Consider the following 23,559-nt stretch of genomic DNA (forward strand, 5'->3'; position numbering starts at 1 on the left):
GTCAAAACGGTCGGAACTGTGAACCTTCGACGATGGAAGGACGGAGTTTTGTCATGGGGTTGTGTCACTCCTATATACATACAACTACAGCCAGCTACATCGTCCCCGTCTCAGATCAACAGCGCATGCCCTCTATAATGTACACACATAAGATCAATACACGTCAACTCGTTAGCATAACCTCCTCGTTACCGATATTGTTCCTGGAACTCCACTTCCTGCCGACGCTTCTTGACGCATTCGATGGTCTTCTCATCGTACACCTCTTCTACCTTCTTTCCGCCGAGAAGGACCTCCTTCTCATGGCGCGTGGCTTCCTCCTTGGTCATGCACACCAGATCTTTCAGCGCGACCGGCACGTAGACCTGTCCCTGTTTCATCCATTCGGGATCGGGTCCGAACCCTCTCTCCGGCCGTTCCCAAGGAACAAGCCCGATGCGACTGGGAAGACCGCTGACCGCACTCTTGCCGCGCCAGATCTCATCAATCAGATATCCGACATCCTCCTTGCTAATAGAAAGGCGAAGGCCAGTGAGGTTGGGTCCAAATTCAGCTCTCGCCAAGCGTTCGTGCGTTCCCTGCAAGGCGGCCAAGACCCCGTCATACAGCTTGTCGCGGCCCTTTCCACCCACACTGTAGTCCATGGGATAACCGGCAATGTCGCAGATGACGTGGTTTGCCAGCGTGTAGCCAAACACCGCGGGCATAGTGCCTAGCACGGGGAGGATGCGCGCCCGAAAGTCCGGCAGGACGCTCAACTCACCCACCTGTCCCTTGGAGAACTCTTCCTCGGCCAGCGGAAGAAGAGTCACCTTCCCGGGTCCGGGCTTCTCCGTCGAGAAGACCACAGGGATGCCGGTGTTCACCCCCAGCATCTTCAGACGTCGACGAGTACTCCGCGACAGCGGATCATCTGTGCTGAGCGAGATATCGCCGACCGTTACGCGTGTAGGATCGGACTTGCACCCCGCCCCCATAGCAGAGATGACAGGGATCGAGTGCGAGTGACAGTAGTGGAGTAGCTCCACTTTGGATGTGATGTTATCGATGCAGTCGAGGACGTAGTCGGGCTTACGGCCTTTGTCGCTGCCGTCCAAAGACCACGGCGCAAGAAGTTTATCAGCGACGGAACCTCCGAAGAGTTCGTTCCGGCAGTCAAACTTGATCCACGGGGTGATCTGCTCGAGTCTCTTGCGGATGCAATGCACCTTGGGCGTTCCCACATCGGCCAGCGTGGCCAGGGCGTGTCGGTTCAGAGACGATAGTGTGACTTGGTCAAAATCGATCAACCGGATCTTGGACACTCCCGAGCGGGCGAGAGACGCCACCGCATGCGACCCGACCCCTCCACATCCAACCACGATTATATACGACGAACGGAGCTTCGCGAGGCCCGCATCGGAGAGGAAGACGCGGTTACGAGCGAGTTGTTCGAGGATGAGCTCTAGTAGCCGGTATAAGTTAGCAGTGGCTTGACTATGGTCATTCCGGAGGGGTGGCTACCATCGTCATAGTCCCCTTCCTGCGCTCTGCGGGCAAGAGCTGCACTGCGTTCATCTTCCTTGCTCAGCTGCGAGGCAGCCGCGACACCGTAGTCCGTGAGCTTTAGTAGTGAATTAGCTGATGGCGCGATTAGGTGTGTTAGGCCGAGTTTGGTACCTTCTCCGCATGATGTTGTTCGTTGATGTCCGGGATGGAGTCTTTGAGCCGCCGAACGGCCTCTTTTCTTCTCAGCGCCTGGTAGCCGAGAATCGCACCCGCAACAGCAGCCCCCGACAGCACAGCTGTAGTTGCTAGCTGTGATTGATGGGAGCTCCCGTGTCGCTGGATCCAGGATGCCATCACTGGTGCCTGTGTGTATATCCTCTCTTCTGTCTATATGCGATGCGAAAATGTCGGGTGGCGAGTCTGATCGGATCACTGCTGGTACTTGAAACAGTTAGAATCACCGTTATGACGCCAATGGGACTGGGAGATGCAGAGCGCCTCTTGGGCAATCCCTTCAGGGTAGGCTCATACCATTGTGCCAGCAGAATCAGCGAAAATAGAAACCGGGATGAAGTGTTGCGCAATCTTTCTGCCCGCCATGAAGCTCGAGTGGGACCGTCAGTCGGAGTCACGTGCGTGCCGCGTCGGCAACAAAAACGCGTCAATTGCTTCGCGTATATTATTGCCATTCATCCACCCTCCACGCTTCTGGGTTTAGTTTGTCATGTGTGCGAGTCACTATCATGCGAGTGGCCCGGAACATGGCAAATATCCTCCTAATCTCAATGACGAAACCACACACATGAGCTTCTCATGACACCTTGCGGATTTTACGATTCAAGACGGTGGACCTCATCCTTCGGTTTCGAATGGAAGAAGACATCGTTCAAGTGTGAATGATTGAGAGTGAACAGAGATCTAAGAGATTAGCAAAAGACAGCCCCTTCTTACTGTTCCCTGGCTCAACTGAAGTCACCAAGATGTGTCCTCTTTATGTCCGAGGATCAGTCTTGGTGGATGAGTTGTTGCCGTTTCCAACCGGGATCTTGCTCGTGATACAACCCTATTTTCGTCTTTCTCTTCTGCTAACATCATTATTATTGCCTCTTTTGTCGATATCTCATTCAATCCCAACCCATCCCCAAGCCAACGCTGATGATGATCATCCAATCTAGCACTTACTCGGAGGCTACCTGCTCCATCTGTTTCGCCTCTAGAAGGTAACGATGTTGAGCATGCCGATGACGAGTGAAGCCTAAACAGTAGTTTTCAATCTGATATGGCAGGCTTATCCATCTTCCCAGTTCCCGTTTTCCTGTTTTCCTGGTCTCCTGGTTTCCTGCTTCGGATACTAATCCCCCATCCTTTCAACAGCATGCCACGGAGCTTACCTATCTATCTGATGATGATGATATCAAGTTCCGAGTCATAACACACCAATGGCTAACGCAGTCCAAAAGCAAGCAGCTCTCTCATGGCACTGACACTCCCCATATCTCTGGTGAAACTACATCTTTATCGTGTGGATAGAGTGGAGTGGAGTATCGGCATGAAACATTCCCCACTGAATATACCCCCACTGGATATAGAGGATGAAGAGCTGTATCTTCTGGATATATCCTTTCGCCTATTTTTCATCTCACAGCCACACAGCCCAGTGACGAGGACATACCAAAAGCCAAATTTGTATGGTATCCGGCCACCACATGTGTGCCTAGTGCGATTCACATCGGCCTGGAAATCAGTGAGAACCTGAGAGCTAATCTGAGGGCTGTCAGTGCTGTGAGATTTGATTTTTCTCTATTATATATGAATTTTCTTCGGTCGATAGCGATATGGAGTATAGACATCACTCAATTCTATAGTAGTACTCTGTACATCTGGAGCTGACTCAGGATCCCAGGAACCTGGTGAGGTAGGATATGACGTCCCTGTGCTGCTGGTGTCACGTGACCGCATCCAGCAGTACATCCGGGCGCAATCTTCCCCTTTGTTGTAAAACGCAATGGCAAACACCTCAAATGTCGCTGCTGCAAGAATTGTGTTCAATGCGAATAGATCAATACTTAGCTTTTAGCCGGACTATTAGACTGCATATAACGATAGTGGTTATGCGCCGCCAGCCCCTAATCTGTGGGCAGGTCGGGGTTCGGGAAATAGGGGGGTCCAATTGACAATCCGACCACGGAGAGCGCAGTCAGCAAGGAATAATAATAACCCACCTTTCGCCTTCACAATCCACAGTCATCTATCTCACTGCATCAAAAGCAAGTCACCCAGCATCAACACGGGGGCTGACATCCGCAACCCGCAAGGAGGCGCCCGAATTGATCGGGTGATCGGCTTAGCTAAGACCGGGCCTGGGCATGACAGTTCCGATGCCGCGACCTCTTATGTGGGTTGTGGAATAATGGTTGGGAGTAAAACTGCTGGGCAGAAAAGCTTGGAGGCAGTGTTCGGCTTTGTAAGTTTTGAAACACGGGAACTGGAAATTTAGTGGTAGAAAATCATCATCAAAACCAGTCCGTTGTCCCGTCAGCATATTTTTTTAATTTTAATTTTTTTTTTATTATTTCCCGTTAGGGGAGGGCCAGCAGCGGCGGTCCCGCGGACTCCCTTGACCCTGGCTACTTTAGTCGACTTGCTCGACCCTTAACGCAGAACCCTTTTTGACCCTTGACCCTTTATCTTGACCCTGATCGAGATTCTCCCATCCTTAAAATTCTTAAATGGCAGGCAGACCTTGGTTCTAAGAATAACCGGCTGATGATTGCACGACCGACCAGGCTGACGTGGACCGGGCCATCCCCACCGCGGCCAGTGGTTGGCGAGTGGGCGAGTGGTCTGGCCGCTAAGGGCGCAGGGAACAACAAAAATAGGCGATGGCTAGCCCGACTGGACTTAGTCGGCTTCAGTGCTCCGTTGCACTAGCCCATCCGCCGACTCCTCCCCCCTCCCCCAGCCCATTTCTGCAGTCCGGATGCTGCTGCCATCCTGACGCTGACGGACTGGACTAATTGTCGTCTGTCCCTCCCTCTCGTTCTCTCTGCTTCTGCTGGTTAATTCTTAACCGTCCTCTCGCTCGTTTTGCCGCCATGCGCCTATTTCGAGATTTTCTCTATGGGGGGTTGTTCCTCAACACCGCTCTTTTCTCCCAACTGGCCCGCGCCATCGATCTGGACATTAACAGTGAGAGTACGCGCTCCCCCCTCCCCTATCTCTCTCTCCCGACCCTTCCCTATCTATCTTTTGCCCTCCATTCTCCCGTTCGCGTCCCCTCGTCTGAAATAGATCTATCATTTTTCGCACGCCTCTATTCCTCCCCCGCCTCTGTTCTATCGCAACGGTGCTTGCAGTCGCTTGCAGTCCCAAGTCTCTGCCTGGTATTAATCAACCGTCATTGTTCTAGGCTCTGTTAAAGATGCCGCTAGCAAGACCGCCTACGGGTCCATGACCTGGTATCATGGCAACGAAACTGGCCAGATCCCCGGCGCGTTTCCAACGAAGTGGTGGGAAGGAAGCGCCCTGTTCATGAGCTTGCTTCTCTACTGGTACTACACCGGGGATTCCACCTACAATGCGGAGGTTCGCCAGGGCATGCAATGGCAGGCAGGGGACTGCGATTACATGCCGGCGAACTACAGTAGTTACTTGGTAAGCCCACCCGAGCGTGTGATGTGAGTATGTGGATGAAGCTTGTCTGACTTCCCGGCGCGCTCTCTAGGGTAACGACGATCAAATGTTCTGGGGTCTTGCCGCCATGACCGCTGCCGAGATCGAATTTGCCGATAGCAGCGACGGATATTCCTGGCTCGCATTGGCCCAGGGCGTCTACAACACGCAGGTCGATCGATGGGATAGCTCCACGTGCGGCGGCGGTCTGCGCTGGCAGATCTGGCCGTACGAAGCTGGTTACGAGATGAAGAACTCGATCTCCAACGGGGGCCTATTCCAACTCGCTGCTCGCCTGGCACGGTATACGAGTAACGACACATACGCTGACTGGGCCGAGAAGATCTGGGATTGGTGTACCTCGACCCCGCTGTTGAACAATGAGACGTGGAACGTCGCCGACTCGACAGATATCAGCAACGGCTGCACCACGCAGGGAGATAACCAATGGTCCTACAACTACGGCACATTTTTGATGGGGGCCGCGTACATGTACAACTACGTAAGGGATTCGAGTCGGTAACGTGTGTGCTGGGCTAACTCCATGGCAAATGCAGACCAAGGAGGCGAAATGGAAAAGTGCGGTCGATGGACTTTTGAACAAGACACTGGATACCTTCTTCCCGACAACATACGGTGGAAACATCATGTCTGAGATTCTCTGCGAGCCGGCTGAGGTGTGTAACGACAACGAGATCCTCTTCAAGGGCCTGGTCACCGGGTGGCTCGGATTCGTCGCTCTGGTCGTTCCAGCGACCTACGATACCATTTTGCCCAAGCTCCAGGGATCCGCGGTGGCAGCCGCTGCCTCTTGCAGTGGAATGACCAACAACACCTGCGGCGTTCGCTGGTACCCGGAGAAATGGGATGGATGGAACGGAATGGAGGAAGAGATTGCCGTCACCAACGTGCTCGCATCTTCCTTGATCAACACCAAGAAAACAGCGCCTGTGACATCCAGTACAGGAGGAAACAGCACCAGTGACCCGAACGCAGGCACGAACGACAACACCGGCTCCAGCACCACGTCCAGCAAGATCACCACGGGCGATAAGGCCGGCGCATCCATCCTGACCATTGCCTTTGTCGGCATGTGGGGGGGCATGATCGCCTGGATGCTTATCGGGGGTTAAATTTTCCGACCAAAATGGACTATCGGAATAGACTGGTTTGATATTATTTCTATGGCTTGGCTTGCGACTCTTTATTTGTATTTACCAATTCTTCCTTGTAAGGATGATTATTGTTTTTTTGGGTGGCTCTGGGAAGGTATATAGTGTGTACAGGTCTGCAGTTTTGTTTTTGTCATGTGCTTTCTCATGCATGTATATACTATAATCGAGATAACCTGGCTTTTTGTCTGGGTCAATGCCAGGATGCACATTGTGTTTATACTTGCTTTCCTTTCCTGGTTCCATCTCAGCGACGAGTAGTCATATCTACCTTGACCTGAGACCAACTTGAGCAGAATCACAGAGTACTTACTGACTCTGAAACGACAAAGCAGATGCATGATGTCTCCTAAGTATCCACCGAAGTTGACACTACAGTCCCCCCCCCCCCGGGGAACAAATCTACAAAAACAAAAAGAAACAAAAAAAAAAAAAAAAAAAACTACAAAAGCAAAACGCTCTCCTCCTCCGTCGGCAACCGGCACGAATCCGCCAACCCCGTCACCTTCCACGTCCCCTCCATCTTATGCAAGATAAACAACTCCACCCCGACATGATGCACCACGCCATCGATATTCGCGCGGAACGGCGCCCACACCGCCGCCAGATTGCCCGGCTCGTACACCTTCACCTCCGCATCCCAGATACATTCGTCCAGGTCCGCCTGGACCCGGGTGATCTGCTCCACGAAGGTGCCGATCGTGCAGAACCGGGGCAGCGTGGATGACGGCGGCCAGAGCGACATGCCCCCGGCCCGGATGCAGTATTTCTCGAATGCCGAGGCGCTTTTGGTGCGGAGCGCGGTGAGGAAGCCGTTGATGACGGTTATTATGGTTGTGGTTTCGGAGGGGGATGGGGTGGTAGTGGTAGTGGTAGTGTTGGATTTTTGGTTGGGGGTGGTGCTGGTATACAGTGCATCTTCTGGGCGTTGGAGGGGTGAATTAGTTGCAATGTACATAATCATACATGATGATAGGCGATGGCTTTCGCTTACTTGTTCTTCACGACCGATCATACCTATAAATGATGATGAATACCTTACCGCCACCATCAGTTGCCCCGAGTAGAGTTGAAGCACTAGGATAAGTACCTACTTTACCTACCATGTACTATACCTAGTAGGAGTATTTCTTTCCGTGCGCACCAGGCTAGTGCTACCAAGCCGGCGTAATATGCAAAAGCCCGGATATCCTCAAAATGTGCAATCCAGACGACGTTGGATAATCTCTATCTTTTCTTGGATCTCTGCAATGAATGAAGAGTAAGCAATGTTGTAGCATCTGTTAAAGAACTAGTGGCCATGCCATTTTCAAGAGGCCAGAGTAAAGGGCCGTGAGGTCGATCGAAATAGTTATTGCAGAGTGTTTAGCTCACAGTTTCTTTAATATATGTACCTAGGTGCAGCAGACAGGCCAAGCCGGTGTGTTACCGAGTGACTGTTGCATTGGTACTAGTACTACCTACTACCTTGGGTACCTATGTATGCTTGTTTCACGACGGTGCTCTTGCTTTCGGCGTCCAAGGGCTACATGATGCCAGTGGCAGCAGTGATTCAAAACTGTAATGAAGGTATTAGTCTGAGCATTACTCGATCATGCTGGAGATTTGATGCGGAATGACTATATGGTAGCTATCAATTCTTAGTCGAGTCTCCTATTCTCACCATCAAAATTAGCGGACTGAGTTGAGATAAGATTCTATGTGTATATTCCACGTAGTACTTACCTAGCTTAATTCTTAGATAAGAGTGACTCCATCCTGTTTATTACAAACCACTCAATCTAGTAATTATAACATAACTCCTTGTGCAATCATCCCACCAGTGAACCAGTGAGTGTCCCTTAGTTTCTGCAAGTACTGCATCGTCCTGCCTTTCCTTATTTAAGCTGATTATACAGATCGCTTTGTATCCATCATGGCCTAAAGAGACTGTTCATTTGTTGATAATTTCTGAGAAACAGACCTCATAGTCAGAGCTGTATACTACATAAGTCTGGATGTGCACCATATTTTTGAGCATATCTTCCATATCATCCCACTCATAGGAAGGCTGGATCCTTTCATCTCCCATCTCCCATCCCCATACTTCCTTTCCAAAAAAAAAAAAAAGCCCCTTCTGCGGCTTGTACGGGGATGCCTCCAATGATACAGGACAACGCAATTATTACACCAGTCCTCGGCTCCAGCAATCTGGCATGGAACCGAGGGTCAAAGCACTGCTGCACTAGGCTAAAACAACAGACGATGATAGAGCATGACAATATTTACCTCGTCAATCCATGGCAGGTAAAAGGATAAAAATCAACCCAATATCTTTTGCAAAGGTTGCACCCATCGCAGAATCATGGTCGTGTCTGAACTTTATCCTCTCCAGCCGTGGAAAGCCCGGGGTGTGACATCACATCCAGAGAATTGAATTCTGACCAGCAATTCCTCATACCACAGGGGAATGCATATTTCGAGGTGGATTCTCGAGCTCGGCATGTTGAGCTGTGAGCAGCAGCAGCAGCAGTATGGAGTAGGACTGTGTATTAATATTCTGTATTATTATTTGAGGGATAAACAGACGGTCACCCGACGCTACTAGTACTGAGTCGGAACCAACGGTATGCGGGAACCGAGTCACGTGATAATAATCATGTGACAGTATGGAACGGCGGGCGGGTGGTTCGGGCGGCGCGAGTAATCAATCGACGTCACGGGTCTGGACGACTGTACTAGGAAAGTGGAAAGTTGCCTTTTGCTTCCCCCGGAGCTCCTTCTCCTCCTCCAATCCCTTTGCTATGCCCGCTTGCCCGTAAAGTTGTCGTCGCCGTCGCTTCGTTGTCGCCAACTCCCTCTTCCCTGCGGAGAGTCCTTTCTTCATCTGTCTACCATGCCTCCTCCATGGTCTTTCCTCCCGCATATCCCGTACCCGCCCTCCAGGGATGGGTATTGGAGCCCCGTCACATCGACATTGAACTGGTGCGAAGAGGTACGCGGCGCTCACTTCCGCTGACCTGTCCCCTATACCGATCCCACTGCCAGGTGCTTACCATGTTGTGAACGAGACAGGACTACTATGCCACAATTTACTCCGCGGAGATCGTCAACACCCTGACAAACCTACTGTTCATGGCCCTCGGCGTCAAGGGCTTTCTCAGCTGCCGACGCAACGGACATGACTCTATCTTCCAGGTCGCATTCTGCGGCTATCTTGTCGTCGGGACAGGGAGCTTCCTCTTCCATTCAACGTTGAAATGCAAGTGATCATCTATATATTCCGGGGTGGGGATGGTGTGGGGATTGGTGTGGGAGAGATCCGCTTCTACCTACAGGTTACTAACCGGTTCCTGTCTCTTCGCAGATCCCATGCAACTGGTCGACGAGCTTTCCATGATCTACACTACATGCTTGATGTGCTATGCGTCCTTCTCATACTCCAAACCTACTGGCTTTCGCATCTTCCTGGCCATTTTCCTGACCAGCTTGGCGGTCTTCATCACCCTCTACTACCACTATCTCCAGGACCCGCTATTCCACCAGAATGCATACGGCATTCTCACGGCCGTGGTGATCATACGCAGTATATATACCATGGAGGTGACGCTCCGCCCTCGGTGGCGCCACTCAACGGAGAAAGACCGGCTGGCTCGGGTAAAGCAGGGCCTGCCCGTCCCGTCCAAGGAGCGGCAGCACTATGAGAATGTGCGGGACTCCAAGACCCTCAAGACCATGTGGTTTATGGTCGTATTTGGCTTGAGCGTGTTTCTGGGCGGCTTTGCGATCTGGGGCTTGGACAACGTCTTCTGTTCCAAGATCCGCGGATGGCGCCAGAAAGTGGGTCTACCCTGGGGTATCCTCCTCGAAGGCCATGGCTGGTGGTAAGTGTGTTCTCTTCAGCAATGCATCCATCCATCTCATGTCCAGTGTGCTAATGACAATAAAACGATGTTAGGCACGTTATGACCGGATTTGGCGCATATCTTTACATTGTCTGGGGCATCTGGCTCCGCCACTGCTTGAACCAGCGCCAGGAGGAATTCTACCTCTGGTGGCCTCACTTTTGGAACATCCCCGAAATTCTCCGCGCGAACGACATACACAAGAGTGAGAATGGCGGAACGAAGAAGTTAAATTAGGCTCCTTTTTCCTATACCTCGTTGTTTTGTCCACTTTATCATTTAGACCGGATTTTCTGTGAAAGAACGTCGAAGACCGGAGCTTCGAACCATGCCATGTCTCTCCCGGGATGATTTTGTTGCACGTGCGTTTTCCATTCCATAACCCCCAATTGATGATAAACTTGCATATAGAGGCCGGTTTCTGAGCTCCGAGGGAAATTTGGATTTCTGACTACTACGTACTGTTAGAGAGAATTGAGAGCGGAAATAGCCAATGTAGATTTCTGTACGGAGTACTTACTGTAGGCATACGTATCATCGGACACAGTATACGCCTATCTACATAGGTAGTAATGACTAACATTATACACAGCTGCCCAGGTGCCAAACCCTGACAGTCTATTCTATTCCTAACTGTGATCCAAAGCCAGAGCAGAAACCTTTATAACTTCGAATTCGAAGGCTTCTTAGACCGCTGCGGAACGGGAACATGCGCCTTCCACCTCGCGTCAATAGTGACCTTTTCCAGCTTCGACTTCCGATCCCACTGGTCCCTGAACGCCTGCTCCTCGGACCGCCATCGCTCAAGCTCCGCTCCCAGCCAGTCGCTCGCCGCGGCCGCACACTGCGCCGGAGCCTCCTGGGCAACCAGATGCCCGAATTCAGCCAGATAGACGTCGCGCACCCGACCGGCAGGGGCCCCGCCGCTGCCTCCCAACCCGGTCCCCGTCGCGGCTAGCTTATCGGCCATCATGTCGGGGAGACACATATCCGATTTCCCGGCGAAGATGTAGCAGACACTTGGACGGAGATGCGGGAGCCGGGCGAAGATCAGTGATGGCTCGGGACGGTAGAAGGGCCAGGAACCGAGGTGCGAGGCGTTGAGGTCTGGGTGGGTGGTTTTGTTTCGGGGGGTTTGGTTCCCGGCGTAGTTCGGGCGTGAGAAGGTGAAGACTTCTTGGTGGAGGGTTGTTCGGAGGGTCACGGGACGGGAGTCGCTTTCTTCACTGTGAGTGTTACTGTGAGTGTTACTACTGCCGCTGGCACTGCTACCAGTCCCGGATTCAGGGAGGCCATGGATGGCGGTGGGAAGTTCGCGGAGACCGTATCTAATCCAGCGGTCGAGGACGCGCGGATCCCAGGCTTGGTAGAAGGGGTTTCGACCGAAGGATTCGGCGGCCGCGGTTCGCGAGGGCCATGTGTCTCGTCGGTAGGTGGATAATTGGGTGGTCTTGGCGATTTCCGGTCGTTGGTGAAGGGCCATCTGCAAGGTATCCAGTTGGGTGGATTCGCGCTGGATGACAGGGTCGAGGAGGACGAGGGTGTGGATGAGACGTGGGTGCATGAGGCAGACTTGCGCGCTGGGAGGATGGGTTAGTTGGGTGGTTCCTGGGGGGGGGATGTTGCTGAAGAGGGAAGAGGGAAGAGGGAAGAGGGTTTGAAGGGTAGGTACTCACAGATGCGCACCGCCCATGCTATGCCCGATTCCAACAATCGGACGAGGCATCTCTTTGCGTTTTACATTGATGAGGTGGAGGAGGTCTCTGGGGTGGTCGAACCAACTGGCTGTGTTTGGGTGTCTTGTCAGTATATTGTATATAACATATCGCATATTGGTATTGTGATCGTTCGGGTAGTAAAGGCATCACGGCAGGAATGAGGTAATTCATACGGTCGTTTCCCAGAAAATCCTCGTTTACTACACTGCTCTCGCCCTGGTGGGCCACGTCCGCCATCCAGATACTTCTGATCCGGAAGCCATTGGCCTTGGAGCGTGCGTATAGCTCTTCCCATAAGGGTTCGTAGAGTTCCTGGAATATATACAGATGTCTTAGTGCATGTATTGGAAGCGGTTGTTGCATTTCGCGCGTGATGTTATAAGATTGCAGATTGCAGATTGCAGATATCTGACGGACTGGGTTTTATCATCAATATCACCGTACCTTGGGAAACCCATTCGCATGCGCCGCGAGTATGGTGACATCGCCCGGTCGAGGCGAGGGGTTATCGACGGGGATGTATTGCTTCACGACCAGGTTCAGTACGTCTTCTTGCGAGCTGGCCGTGGCGGCCGGATATTCCCTGATATGCTGGCATTCGACGATATGCTCCACGACGCGGAAGGGGCCAGAACGGGTGGGTGGTGACGACATTGTGTTTTTGTGGTTTGGGCTTTATGTTTTATCTTGTCTATGGGGCATTGGGGCCTGTGGGTGTTGTTGTCGTTGGATGGGGGGTTGTAGAGGATATCTCATATCTAATAGGGTTCGACCGTTCGAGAGCCGAGGCTGTTTGCAGGTGGTCCGGACCGTGGAATCGCTCGGTCGGCGGCCCGGCAGCTGGTCGGGTAGTTGGTGGTTGGCACTGGTCATGTGAGATCATCTGACTTTGGGGGGCACATTCCTAGTATCCATCCCTTCCCTCTCTTTCTTCTTCCTATGGACGAAGCCTTGTATGAAGTAGCCAACATGCCTTTCTTTCATCTCCTGCTAGACTTCCACATCACCAAATACGATGAATATTCCCGAGACAGAAAGAATGCCAAATCCCAGTTACCCAAGAGCTCACCAACGCTTCCCTTTTGCCCTTCTCCCTCCCCATGCATAAAAATAGCCCACGTCTGACACTGACACTGACACTGACACTGACACCCGCCAAACCAATCACGACACCATTCTAGCCCACCCCCTCCCTCATCTTCAGTCCCTTCCACTCACTACTCCGTAACCCCTCACAGTCAGCCCTATGTGTATCCCAACCCCAACGCGCTGCGCGACTTTCCCCCGATCCGCAACCCGCAATCTGCAATCCGCAGCGCTAAGCCCGTCCCCCTGATTGGCCCTCCCCCACCCAACAGCAGGCCAGCGCAAGTGAATCACACACAACCAAGCTTTTGCCAGTGGGGGTGACTGGTTCCCGCGATGTGTGACAAGCACGGGCTGAGGTGATCTCGCCTGCATATCAACCGCTGCTCGTCGAATCAGCATCGGGGATGTAGCGCTCTCCAGCACCTCCAGCACCTCCAGCACCTGCTAGCTATTCATCTTGTCGTTCAGCAGTGGGTTGAATGGCTGGCTGGCTGGCTGGATGGATGGAGGGAGGGAGGGAGCGGGATGGATGGTCCTCTTGCATTGCATGGCATGGCAGGCCTTGTTGCTTTTCAAACGCTACTGCCTGGGTGGTAAGTGTCCAGGTGGTGGTGGTGGTATTGTGTAGGGCTGGCTGGCTGGCTGGCGCTTGTCTTTCTTTCTTTCTCTCTTTCTCCTTTTTCGTTTTTCTTTTTTTGGTTTGTTGGGGATGTATAAAGGGCTTTGTCTCTCGTCTCTCTTCTCTCGTGACTTTTGATGTGTGTTTTTTTTTTTTTTGCTGCTGCTGCTGGTTCTGTGATCTAGCTATTTATTGCTTATTACTTGTTCGGTTGTCTACCTATCTATCTACTTACCTTACTTGACTACTACCTACGATTTGAAGCTGCTTGCTCGCTCAAGGACTCCTACTCTACTCCTACATCTAGTTATTCTACTCTACTCTACTTACTCTCCTCTCCTCCCCTCCCACCAATTCTCCCCCAAAACCAACTCCACACAATCCTCACCAACCAACCAACCAAACCACAAACACAAACACAAACACAAACACACATTCCTCCACCCCACCCACCAAAATGAGCATCGGCAAAATCATCGCCAAAATAATCATCATCCCGATCCTGATCATCGTCTTCATCTGCTACGGCATCTACCTCCTCCTCAAGCACCGCCGGGAACGCTCGCGGGAGCGCCGCGAAGACAAGGTCCGATCCGAGTACTACCGCGGGCTGCCGCAGTTCCAGGTCCCGCCGGAACATCAGCACCAGTACCAGAACCAGAATCAGAATCAGAATCAGATTCCCCACCCGGGGGCGGCGGTGCAGTGGGGTTCACATAAACAAATGCAAGCGCAGGCGCACTATTACCCCGGCGCTGGCGATGAGTCGATGATGAAGAAGCCCGAGCCGGTGGTTTATCCTGTTCAGGCGCAGGGGGCAGCGGTTGGGTATGGGATTGGGTATGGGCATGGGCTGGTGCCGCAGACGCAGGTGGTTGCTGCGAGTGGGGGTGGTGGAGGGGTGGTTTGATCATGATGGTTTGTGTTTATTACGGAGTGAGTGAGTAGGTGGGATTGATCGATTTCGATTTCTGCTGTGCTGGTTGGGTGGTGGGGGTTGAGAGGCGGGGTTATTATATTTCGTTGAATTTCGTCTCATCTTACCTCATCTGATCCTGTTATATGTCTTTTCATTTCTTGGGGGTTTGTATTTCTTCTACGGGAGCACCTTTTCTTTTCTTTTCTTTTTTTTTCTATTTGTTTTCATGCCGCAAGGTTGGTTGGTTGGTGTTGGATGGCTGTTTTCAAAGCTGGATTGAAAATTCTCTTACTATGTTATGGATGGTTTCTTTGTATGATGATTCATGAGGCTATGACCGGATTTGAATGGACGGGATTGAATTGGATAGGTCGGGCGTCCCCCCCCCTTCTCTCTTCTACTAGATAATTGCGATTTGTGACTATTGCAATCAATGTACCTGGTAAGGATGCCGGAGTGTGGGCGAGGTGATCAAATATGTATATGTAGTTATCCCGAGGGGCCCTGTTGATTCAGGGGTTTCGTACTTTATTTGTTCGTCAGAGGAATGGTCCCGTGGAGTGTCGGCGACAGGGTTAGTTAGTCAGGAGATAGAAGAGCCCAAGCAATAAGATCCATCCACAATGCACATTCGTCAAGCAAGTAAGTACAAAAAAATCATCAATCATAAGCGAACTTGATGTGGATGGAAGTCTGGTCCTGCGCAGCCGGCGCGTAGTCCACATAGTGCAAGGCGTTATCCTCAAACGGGCCATAGAAGCGCGAGCGATCATACGGGGCAAACGGGATACCACTTCGCAGCCTCTCCACCAAGTCCGGGTTGCTCGTGAAGTAGCGGCCGTAAATAAGGGCGTCGTAGCGGCCCTCCTCCACCACGCCCCATGAGTTGGTCTGGTCCCAGCCGCCGGCCGAGAAAAAGGGCGTGGACCCGAAGATCGTACGGAACGCGGAGAGGTCGACGTTCAGAAGTCCCCAGCTCTGGAGAAACTGGTCTTTTTCCTCGTAGTTGAAGATTTGCTCGTAGCGCTGTGGATGGTCAGTGCTAGTACAGTACGTTGCTCGGGATGGAATGGGATGGAATGGGATGGGATGGAATGGGATAGTCGTGCAGAGTGCAGTGCTTGGTACTTACGGGTTCAACAAAGCTGACGTAGGAAAGACCGGGATGGGTTTCCTTCAGTGATTTGCACAGATAAGTCCAGGTCTCCATGCGCTGCTCACCACGCGCCTGGTTGTATAACCCGAACGGGGTGAGTCGGATCGCCAGATTTTCCTCGCCCACCGTCTTGGCCACTTCGTCCACCAGCTCGAGCACAAACCGGCACCGTTTCTCGGGAGTGCCGCCGTAGTCGTCCGTCCGCTTGTTTATGTTCGAACTCAGGAACTGCTCGAGCAGGTAGCCGTTGCCGCCATGCAGCTCGACGCCATCGAACCCGATCTCGATGGCGGTCTTGGCGGCGTCGCAGTAGTCTTGGATGGTTTGCTGGATGTGCGCGACGGTCAACTCGATCGGAGGATGGTCTGCGTAGAGAGGGGGCTGCGTTGACCCCACCGGGGGATGGGTGTAGCGTTCTGTCGGGTCGTCCCAGGCACTGGCGGAAGCGGACACGGGAGGCGATCCGGTCATCTGCGGGATGGTCGCACGGCCAGCGTGCCAAAGTTGACAGTAGATGTAACCTCCCTGGGCGTGCACCGTATCCACTACCCGTTTCCATCCAGCAGCCTGCTCCTTGGTGAAGAGGCCGGGGACGCCTGGCATTCCATTGCTCTGTGGTTGGTGTTAAGCGAAGGAATGTCAATCAGGGCTTCCGGGGGGGAGGAGGGGGGGGGGATATTTACCTCCAGCGATGGAGGGACACCCTCCGAGATAATTAACCCGCCCGGGGTTGCGCGTTGACGATAATATTCGACCATCAAGTCCCCAGGATACCAGATCCTATTGGGATTTTCAGGGGCGTTGGCTAGGTTCAACGGTACCCCTCGGTTGCGAGTGAGAGGGGCGTGCACCACCCGGTGGCTGAGGGTAATTTTGCCATTGGCAATCTTAAGAGGCTGGAAAAGCTTCGAGCTGGGTCCTTGGGCCTGTCCCACCGTCATTGTATTCGATGATGGCTGGAAACCTGGAGAGGCCGTGAAGGAGGCAGAAAGCCAGGACAGCAGAGAGCAACAAGTACCAACTCCTGGTTTCAATTGGGGGTCACGGACCCTATACCGCGACCGAGAGCGTAGCATTAGGACTTCGTGCCGAGGATCTCTCCTCACGATCGTCCGCCCCATTGTGTGCTCTTTTGTGTGGACGCTGGACTGAAACGGGAACCCGCGGGTCCATCGATACTCGTCTGCGCGGCTTGGCCGACCCACTGTTGCCCACGAACGGCGAAGAAGAGCAAAGTTCGCTAGCAGGCAGTACTAGTGGACAGAGTAGATAGTAGTTAATGGGTTGCTGGCTTGATAGATATCTAGATAGTCAACAATAATGGCAAGTGTGTCAAGAGGAGAAGAGAAGATGAAAGAGGTTCGCATCTTTAGAAGTAGTGGCAGAGCAGCTGCAGGCAATCTGGGTACCAGCTATGCAGGGACATCGAACTGCCGAGACCTATAGTATATCTACATAGTAGAACCCGAGCCATCAGGCCAAGTGAGTACATCATATTAAAACTGCAGACGCAAGTCCACTACCATTGGGCCATGGAATGCAAGGAACTCCAATAACAATTGAAAGCCACGGTGCAACCTCGGGCGGGAGTCCCTTGGTTCCGGCCGGACGGTATTACGCTTTTTTCCGAGTTTACAGTACCGGTACGGAAACAGTCTCGAATGATACGACGGATACGGAGTACCGACCGCATGCCTCTGCCCCTCGAGGCCTCGAGGCTCGGGGACAGTTCAATAGCCGAGCGCGGGGTAATCGGCCTTTGACCGCCCCATCGGCAACGTAAATATCCCAAAGGGGAAGTAGCCTCATACCCCGCCGAGGGGTACGGAGTAGACTACAGACCAGTTATAACTACCAGCACCTCACCCCGTGATGCCATTACAGCAACCGATGAATCTACCCTTGTTAGAATCCTTCCTCCAGTGACCTACATCCCATACATACAAGAACCAACCAACCAACCACAATGGCAGCATCCCTCGCCTCGCTATTCTCCCTCAGCGGCAACACCGCCATCGTGACCGGCGGCACGCGGGGAATTGGACAGGCAATGGCCTTGGCTCTTGCGGAGGCGGGCGCCGATATCATACTGATTCAGGTACGCGAGGCCCCAAGCTGCAATCGGTGATTCTAGATACACATACATCCATCGCATGGGAATGAACGGATATGCAATGCGCTGCGATGCGACATAAACAACCTGAGCTGACCCGTTCTTGTCATGAACACCCAACAACAGCGCGAGGAATCTAACACCTCAACACGGGACACGATCATCAGCAGCACAGGCCAGAAAGCCTGGATCCACGTGGCCGAGCTCTCGAACCGCGACTCCATCAAGGGCATCATCCCCGCAGTGACCAGCCAAGGCCTGAAGCCATCAATCCTGCTCAACTGCGCGGGGATCCAGCGGAGACATCCGAGCGAGAAATTCCCAGACGAAGACTGGGACGAGGTGCGTATCTTATCCTGCCTCGCCTCGATTCTCCACACCTCTTACTGGAGTATATTTCCGCCACAAACGCAATGTATCAAACATACTAAACGTACCCCGTGCATCCACACCAGGTCCTCCAAATCAACCTCACCTCCGTCTTCACCCTCTGCCGCGAATTCGGCGCGTACCTGCTCTCACGCCCGGAATCAGAATTCCCCTCCTCCTCCCCCACGGGTGGTGGTGGTGGTGGTGGTGGTGTTCGACGCGGCTCCATCATCAACGTCGCTTCGCTGCTGACCTTCCAGGGTGGAATCACGGTGCCCGCGTACGCGGCGTCCAAGGGCGGGGTGGCGCAGCTCACCAAGGCGCTTTCCAACGAGTGGGCTGCCAAGGGCATCAATGTCAACGCCATCGCCCCCGGGTACATCGCCACCGATATGAACACCGCGTTGATCAACGATGCGGATCGCAATGCGGGAATCATGGCCAGGATCCCCGCCGGCAGGTGGGGGAAGCCGGAGGATTTCAAGGGCGTGGTGGTGTTTTTGGCCGGTCCCGCTAGTGGGTATGTTTCTGGGGAGGTGCTTTGTGTGGATGGGGGGTGGATGGGGAGGTGATTTTTTGCGTTTGGATTTGAGGGGGAAAGGGGGAGGTTCTTGGTCTTGGTGTATATAGATTTTCTCTACTAGCTTTCTCTAGCATTGATTGTGTTTTGTATGCTTTAATGGTTGTGAGTGTGAATGTGAGTGTAAAGGTTCGGATTCTGGGGTTTGGATTTCTGGGATTCAAGTCATGGGTGGATGGGAGTAAGTGTGTAAGTACTGGTGTAAGTGTAAGTGTAGTCGTCGTCTGATATCTGCTTCGTGTGACTGTGGTGGTTGTTTTCTAGGTCGTTATCTTCTCTTTATAATGATAACATCGGGGCACTTTGGGGGGAGGGGGGAGTAGGATAGGTCTGATTTGTCTTGTTTTACATAGGGTTCGTCATAGGAGGCGTTCTGGTGTGCAAGGGGTTGGATAATGAGGTAGATTAAAGTCGACAAGTGCAAGTAAGTAGTATACTCCATTCCATGCAAGGCCCGCCGGGCCAGGGCAAAGGAACACCAATTGGATCGAATTCAAGCTATGACTGCAAGACAAACAAACCATAATCCAAAATGTAACATGCATATAAAGAATGTGCAAATCGCTGGTAAACGCAGGGACATCCTCAAACCACTCTCTACCCTCCACCCTCTACCTCCCATGTTTGACTACCAGAGCTAGTCAGTCATAACAACATCCTCAGACGAGCTCGCCACAACCCACGGGAGCTCGATCTCGCCCGGGATGTTAAAGACGGGGTACCCCCTCGCCTGGTCACGGGTATATCTCAGGCCATTGAAGGTCAGAATCTCAATGAACTCCAGGATGCCACGACAGCGATCCCGCAGCGACCCATCCGGCATCCGGTGGTGGATCTCACTCAAGACGTCGCGAATATGCCGATAATAGCCCTGGAAGTTCATGTTGCGGCCGTTGATGCCATCGACATTGTCGACCGTCTCCTCCAGCCTCCGCACCAGGTAGATGGGGAGGCAACGCGGCTTGTTCTCGGCCAGACTCTGCAGGAAGGCCTTCACGGTGGCGTCGGCTTTCTCGAGGTCGTACCGCTGGCGCGCCACGTGGTGGATCAGCATCGCGTACGTGCTGGGGCTGAGCGTCTTCTCCGCGTTGTGGAACTCGCGATGCGCCCAGAAATGCGCCTTGCCCATCAGATGCAGGAACGATTCGCGGTACAGGTCGCTGCACCGGATGTCTTCGGAGAGTTTGAGCGTCGTGAGAAGTCCGTCCACGCTGTCCGCTAACCCCCGCAGTACGTGCTTGTTCGTTATTGTCCACGGCAGGATCAGCTTGTTCATGTATTCTCGTACCCGGGACACGGCCTGGAACCGGATCCCTAGTGCGATCATCCGTCGCCAGCCGCGGAAGTCGTGGCATGGGACCGTTCGGAGGTAGAGCGCCTGGAGCAGGCAGAAGAATGACTCGATCGCGATCGGGATGCGGATTTCCTGTAGGGGCGGGTATTCGACGCAGTAGCACTGCGTCGTTGCTGGTGGTTAGCCGGGAGGCTCTGGTTTGCTCATTCATTCCCTCCTTGCTTCCTGCGTGATATGATCGGGGATGAGCTGGACATACTGCTCCCCTGCGATAGATGCCCCACCCGCCGTCTTTCTCGGTCCTGGCTTCAAAATAATGCCCGTGACGTGCCGTGTACTCTCCGTGCTGGCGCTCCTTCCAGATATTCGTGTGCGCCTTCAGCAGGCGGGAGTGCGTGTGGAAGACCTGGCCGAACACATCAATGATGGTGTCTGTGAGTTCCTCGGTCTCGTTCGCTCCGCAGAGTATGGGCACGTGGATGTTCTGCTCGCGCATGGCCTTGAACGGGCTGTCCTTGAAGGATTCGATCAGATCCGGGACCACACTGTCGGCCAGGGCAGGGCCCATGCGTGGGAATTTCTGGAAGGCATGCTCGGGGATGGACGGCCGAGGAGGCGGCGTGTCGACCTCCGGCACCTCCGGCACCGTGGGCATACCCAGTATATCAACGATATCCATCGAAAGGTGCGCTGGATCTGTTCGGACGGTTGACGCTCAAGGGGCTGCATCCGGGCGGGCTGGGCGATTGAGGGGTTGAAGAGGCTGGGGAGGATGGCGAGTCTGTTCCATGGTGTACAGAAAGCCAAAAGCCAGTCAATATGAACTTTATCAATGGAGAAGGAAGGGTATCGGGCAGAGTTGATGCAGAAACTGACATCGTTGGCGTTGTGGCGAACCATGGCATGGTTGACTGACTAGGCACCGTGCAATGGACCAGACAAGATTCGATGTAAACGATAGAACACAATGGCATTGTATGAGATTTATCAACCCGAGGGAAGACACAGGCGAGGCTGTGACACCGAGTGCTTGTGATGTTATCGCGTGATTGCACATGATCCTACCACGTGCCGGACTCCTGGGCACATGCCTGCGTGGCTTTGCTGGCAGTCTGGGTGTGGGTAGAAGGAACGAGATACAACTCTTTTGCGGCTAGATCTGACTTCTTGCTAGATACTTCGTATAATTGCAGTGGAGAGACGAGAAAAATCGCGCACCGTCAGCGCTTGTACAACCTTCTGCTTACCCCCCTAGAATTGATAAATATTGTAAGATGAGATCGAGTTTTATCGCAGCTTCTCGGATTCATCAGAAAACTGCTCGGTAGAATTTAAGCTTGTGTATAGCCAGCATCATGTTTGCAAAGCCAGTGTTGCTCCTTCTCGGAGGATTCCCTTTGATATTCGGCAGACCCGAATGCCGGTGCCAACCCAACGAGACATGCTGGCCAGCAGACAATGCCTGGGCAGCTTTGAATGACTCCATCCACGGCCATCTCGTTCAAGTGCGTCCCGTTGGTAACGTATGCCATGAGCCCTTCTATGACGAGGCCTCCTGCCGTGAAATCGCCCGAGTGCAATCGGATGCCAAATGGCACGCCCAGCAGCCGGGTATGATCTTTTGATTGAATGTCAGCAGTGCTAATCAGAGTTGACGGGACTACAGGCGCCTTGCAGAACTTTAACTGGGAGAACTGGCCGGCAGAGCATGAGAACTGCACAGTGGATGGCAATCCCGCCTCCCCCTGCGAGCAAGGGCGTATCCTTCTATACTCTGCAGTGGTGCACACGGTTGAAGAGATTCAGGAAGCAGTCAAGTTTGCCATGCAGAGAAACATCCGCCTGGTCATCAAGAATACTGGCCATGACTCCAGCGGTCGATCCGGCGCTCTTCATTCTCTTCAGATATGTTCTGGGCCCTCCGCGGGGGTGGTGGGGGCACCTATGGCATTGTCACTCGGGCCACGTTACGAGCCTTTCCGGATATGCCATCGGTGCTGGTGACCATGCAGTTCACCACCCTACAAGCCGACAAGCAATTCTGGTACGGTGTCACGAATGTGGTGCGACTGATCCAGGCCATGTCCATCGACGGGAACTCTGGTCAGCTTATCTTGAGACATCTGGCCGAGGGCAGTTGGACTGTCAGTTGGACCTTGTTCTTTCTCAACGAGACTGACACCGGAAAAGTCAATGCTGAGGTTGCGCCCTATTTACGTCCGTTCGCCTGGTTGGGCATCCGATATCAGTATAATTGCACCGAGTACCCCAAGCTCAGCACATATCTCAGCATCCCCAAGGAGAAGAATGACGTCGGGGTAGGATACCTTCAAAGCAGCGCTATCCTCTCCGAGTCGTTCATGACGGGTCCTGATGGGCCTTGACAGGTTCCGACATGTTTACACCCCGGGTCTGTCGTCGATCGACCCCAGCAGTACGGGGGTGTATTTCAACGAGGCGGACCCGGACCAGACAGACGTCCCGGGGATTTTCTGGGGCCCTCACTATGGCCGGCTACGCCGCATCAAGGACCGCTGGGATGCCCATGGACTGTTTGTGGCTCGAAACGGCGTTGGCAGCGAGGGTTGGGACCCAGAGGGCATATGCCGGAAGCCATTGCCTTGGTAGATAGATGTGTTGATGACAGCAGAGCACGGCGGCAAAAGGAGTATCTACTCCCTCCCCACTTGTTGGAAGTCGCCGGGTACCCCCTTAGACTCAAAAGGTGTCTCGGCATCCTTCTAGTCATAAAGGTGCACTAAGTTCAACACCACTGCAGCACAACAGACCAAAGCTCCCACTAGGTAGTACCGTAAGATCTGAGAATACCGGATTCTGTTGTCCCCGAGGACTGTCTGTATAGGTTTCTGGATCAGTAAGCGTCAAACGACACGTCAGCGGTAGAGACACACCCGGTTCTGGGTTGTGGGCAATGATGCAGACAGTGGCCCGGAGAGGGAATTCGCCATGTCTTTCATCCCCCGAAGGTTGAGGGTCGGCCTAAGGCCGGAGGCAGCAGTATCCGAGACGGTAACGAAACAGCAATCGCACATCGTCCATGGGGGAATTCTCGACATTCCCTGCTTTTATCATCACTCGGTATACTCCATACTCCCTAAAAGTAACAATAACAATAACAGTAGCGATAGCGATAATGATGATGATAATGATAATACTAATAATACCGAATATTATTTTCTAGTCTTGCTTTGATTGGCAGGGTGAATAATTCGGCTGGTAGCGTGTGTATCTTATAGTCCGCCCGGAGTAGCCATCCACATGTATGAACGTTACCTCTAGCGACTCGGTACTAGTTAGTCGGCCCGCGGGGTTTCCCTCCCCCCACAAATCCTGTCAGGGGCGCTGGCCCCTTCTGTGCAATGTGTGCAATTTGCATCATCCCTCCGCCACTGACACTCTATCCCACACTCAAATGCGCTCCGTACATAGCCCACTAGAGTTGTCGGAGACCACTCCCAGCGAGTG

General features: G+C 53.0%; 11 protein-coding genes across 11 annotated transcripts; 6 read left to right on the forward strand and 5 right to left on the reverse strand.

Moving 5' to 3' along the window:
• Nucleotides 1-12: 12 nt before the first annotated feature.
• On the reverse strand, nt 13-2,048 carry BO70DRAFT_344019 (tRNA threonylcarbamoyladenosine dehydratase). The gene is made up of 4 exons (XM_025541444.1): nt 2,020-2,048; nt 1,660-1,929; nt 1,504-1,603; nt 13-1,444 (listed from the first exon to the last, which is right to left on the reverse strand). The coding sequence occupies exons 2-4, from the start codon at nt 1,840-1,842 to the stop codon at nt 189-191; spliced, it is 1,539 nt and encodes a 512-aa protein (XP_025395684.1). The 5' UTR covers nt 1,843-1,929; nt 2,020-2,048; the 3' UTR covers nt 13-188.
• Nucleotides 2,049-4,583: 2,535 nt separating this feature from the next.
• Nucleotides 4,584-6,674, forward strand: BO70DRAFT_382444 (glycoside hydrolase family 76 protein; the record flags this gene model as incomplete). The annotated part of the gene is made up of 4 exons (XM_025545533.1): nt 4,584-4,677; nt 4,898-5,142; nt 5,213-5,662; nt 5,718-6,674. The coding sequence occupies 4 exons, from the start codon at nt 4,584-4,586 to the stop codon at nt 6,291-6,293; spliced, it is 1,365 nt and encodes a 454-aa protein (XP_025395685.1). The 3' UTR covers nt 6,294-6,674.
• A 64-nt stretch (nt 6,675-6,738) lies between these two features.
• On the reverse strand, nt 6,739-7,383 carry BO70DRAFT_390004 (uncharacterized protein; the record flags this gene model as incomplete). Its single annotated transcript, XM_025546122.1, has 2 exons — nt 6,739-7,250; nt 7,350-7,383. 2 exons carry the CDS (start codon nt 7,381-7,383, stop codon nt 6,775-6,777), a joined length of 510 nt encoding a protein of 169 aa, XP_025395686.1. The 3' UTR covers nt 6,739-6,774.
• A 1,658-nt stretch (nt 7,384-9,041) lies between these two features.
• BO70DRAFT_382446 (ceramidase) lies at nt 9,042-10,453 on the forward strand (the record flags this gene model as incomplete). Its single annotated transcript, XM_025545534.1, has 4 exons — nt 9,042-9,306; nt 9,387-9,573; nt 9,679-10,195; nt 10,270-10,453. The coding sequence occupies exons 1-4, from the start codon at nt 9,208-9,210 to the stop codon at nt 10,451-10,453; spliced, it is 987 nt and encodes a 328-aa protein (XP_025395687.1). The 5' UTR covers nt 9,042-9,207.
• A 424-nt stretch (nt 10,454-10,877) lies between these two features.
• On the reverse strand, nt 10,878-12,641 carry BO70DRAFT_344029 (putative toxin biosynthesis protein; the record flags this gene model as incomplete). The annotated part of the gene is made up of 5 exons (XM_025541445.1): nt 12,379-12,641; nt 12,108-12,246; nt 11,893-12,001; nt 11,483-11,796; nt 10,878-11,437 (listed from the first exon to the last, which is right to left on the reverse strand). The coding sequence occupies exons 1-5, from the start codon at nt 12,586-12,588 to the stop codon at nt 10,878-10,880; spliced, it is 1,332 nt and encodes a 443-aa protein (XP_025395688.1). The 5' UTR covers nt 12,589-12,641.
• Nucleotides 12,642-13,280: 639 nt separating this feature from the next.
• Nucleotides 13,281-13,992, forward strand: BO70DRAFT_145372 (uncharacterized protein). Its single transcript, XM_025538156.1, has one exon. The coding sequence runs from the start codon at nt 13,503-13,505 to the stop codon at nt 13,884-13,886; it is 384 nt and encodes a 127-aa protein (XP_025395689.1). The 5' UTR covers nt 13,281-13,502; the 3' UTR covers nt 13,887-13,992.
• BO70DRAFT_145377 (uncharacterized protein) lies at nt 13,993-14,886 on the forward strand. The gene has a single exon (XM_025538157.1). It carries the CDS (start codon nt 14,100-14,102, stop codon nt 14,550-14,552), a length of 453 nt encoding a protein of 150 aa, XP_025395690.1. The 5' UTR covers nt 13,993-14,099; the 3' UTR covers nt 14,553-14,886.
• Nucleotides 14,887-15,221: 335 nt separating this feature from the next.
• BO70DRAFT_299759 (alkene reductase) lies at nt 15,222-16,658 on the reverse strand (the record flags this gene model as incomplete). Its single annotated transcript, XM_025539645.1, has 3 exons — nt 15,222-15,587; nt 15,694-16,329; nt 16,401-16,658. The coding sequence occupies 3 exons, from the start codon at nt 16,656-16,658 to the stop codon at nt 15,222-15,224; spliced, it is 1,260 nt and encodes a 419-aa protein (XP_025395691.1).
• Nucleotides 16,659-17,554: 896 nt separating this feature from the next.
• BO70DRAFT_390009 (putative 2-deoxy-D-gluconate 3-dehydrogenase) lies at nt 17,555-18,771 on the forward strand (the record flags this gene model as incomplete). The annotated part of the gene is made up of 3 exons (XM_025546123.1): nt 17,555-17,815; nt 17,957-18,172; nt 18,286-18,771. Exons 1-3 carry the CDS (start codon nt 17,684-17,686, stop codon nt 18,769-18,771), a joined length of 834 nt encoding a protein of 277 aa, XP_025395692.1. The 5' UTR covers nt 17,555-17,683.
• A 395-nt stretch (nt 18,772-19,166) lies between these two features.
• Nucleotides 19,167-20,656, reverse strand: BO70DRAFT_322357 (uncharacterized protein). The gene is made up of 2 exons (XM_025540545.1): nt 20,333-20,656; nt 19,167-20,235 (listed from the first exon to the last, which is right to left on the reverse strand). The coding sequence occupies exons 1-2, from the start codon at nt 20,639-20,641 to the stop codon at nt 19,417-19,419; spliced, it is 1,128 nt and encodes a 375-aa protein (XP_025395693.1). The 5' UTR covers nt 20,642-20,656; the 3' UTR covers nt 19,167-19,416.
• Nucleotides 20,657-21,115: 459 nt separating this feature from the next.
• On the forward strand, nt 21,116-22,701 carry BO70DRAFT_432389 (uncharacterized protein; the record flags this gene model as incomplete). The annotated part of the gene is made up of 4 exons (XM_025548313.1): nt 21,116-21,684; nt 21,740-21,949; nt 21,979-22,429; nt 22,461-22,701. Exons 1-4 carry the CDS (start codon nt 21,429-21,431, stop codon nt 22,699-22,701), a joined length of 1,158 nt encoding a protein of 385 aa, XP_025395694.1. The 5' UTR covers nt 21,116-21,428.
• Nucleotides 22,702-23,559: the final 858 nt, after the last annotated feature.

This window comes from Aspergillus heteromorphus (assembly GCF_003184545.1).
Source record: "Aspergillus heteromorphus CBS 117.55 chromosome Unknown BO70scaffold_32, whole genome shotgun sequence".
In the NCBI taxonomy this organism is placed as follows: domain Eukaryota; kingdom Fungi; phylum Ascomycota; class Eurotiomycetes; order Eurotiales; family Aspergillaceae; genus Aspergillus; species Aspergillus heteromorphus.

Excerpts from the sequence above, each read along its gene's own strand:
- BO70DRAFT_145372 (XM_025538156.1), top strand. The coding sequence starts at position 13,503 with ATGGCTGGCTGGCTGGCTGGATGGATGGAGGGAGGGAGGGAGCGGGAT.
- BO70DRAFT_145377 (XM_025538157.1), top strand. The coding sequence starts at position 14,100 with ATGAGCATCGGCAAAATCATCGCCAAAATAATCATCATCCCGATCCTG.
- BO70DRAFT_322357 (XM_025540545.1), bottom strand. The coding sequence starts at position 20,641 with ATGGGCCCTGCCCTGGCCGACAGTGTGGTCCCGGATCTGATCGAATCC. Across the intron at positions 20,236-20,332 it reads GCATCTATCGCAGGGGAGCA|TGCTACTGCGTCGAATACCC; the intron begins GTATGTCCAGCT and ends GCAACGACGCAG.
- BO70DRAFT_344019 (XM_025541444.1), bottom strand. The coding sequence starts at position 1,842 with ATGGCATCCTGGATCCAGCGACACGGGAGCTCCCATCAATCACAGCTA. Across the intron at positions 1,604-1,659 it reads AACAACATCATGCGGAGAAG|CTCACGGACTACGGTGTCGC; the intron begins GTACCAAACTCG and ends TCACTACTAAAG. Across the intron at positions 1,445-1,503 it reads GGAAGGGGACTATGACGATG|AGCTCATCCTCGAACAACTC; the intron begins GTAGCCACCCCT and ends ACCGGCTACTAG.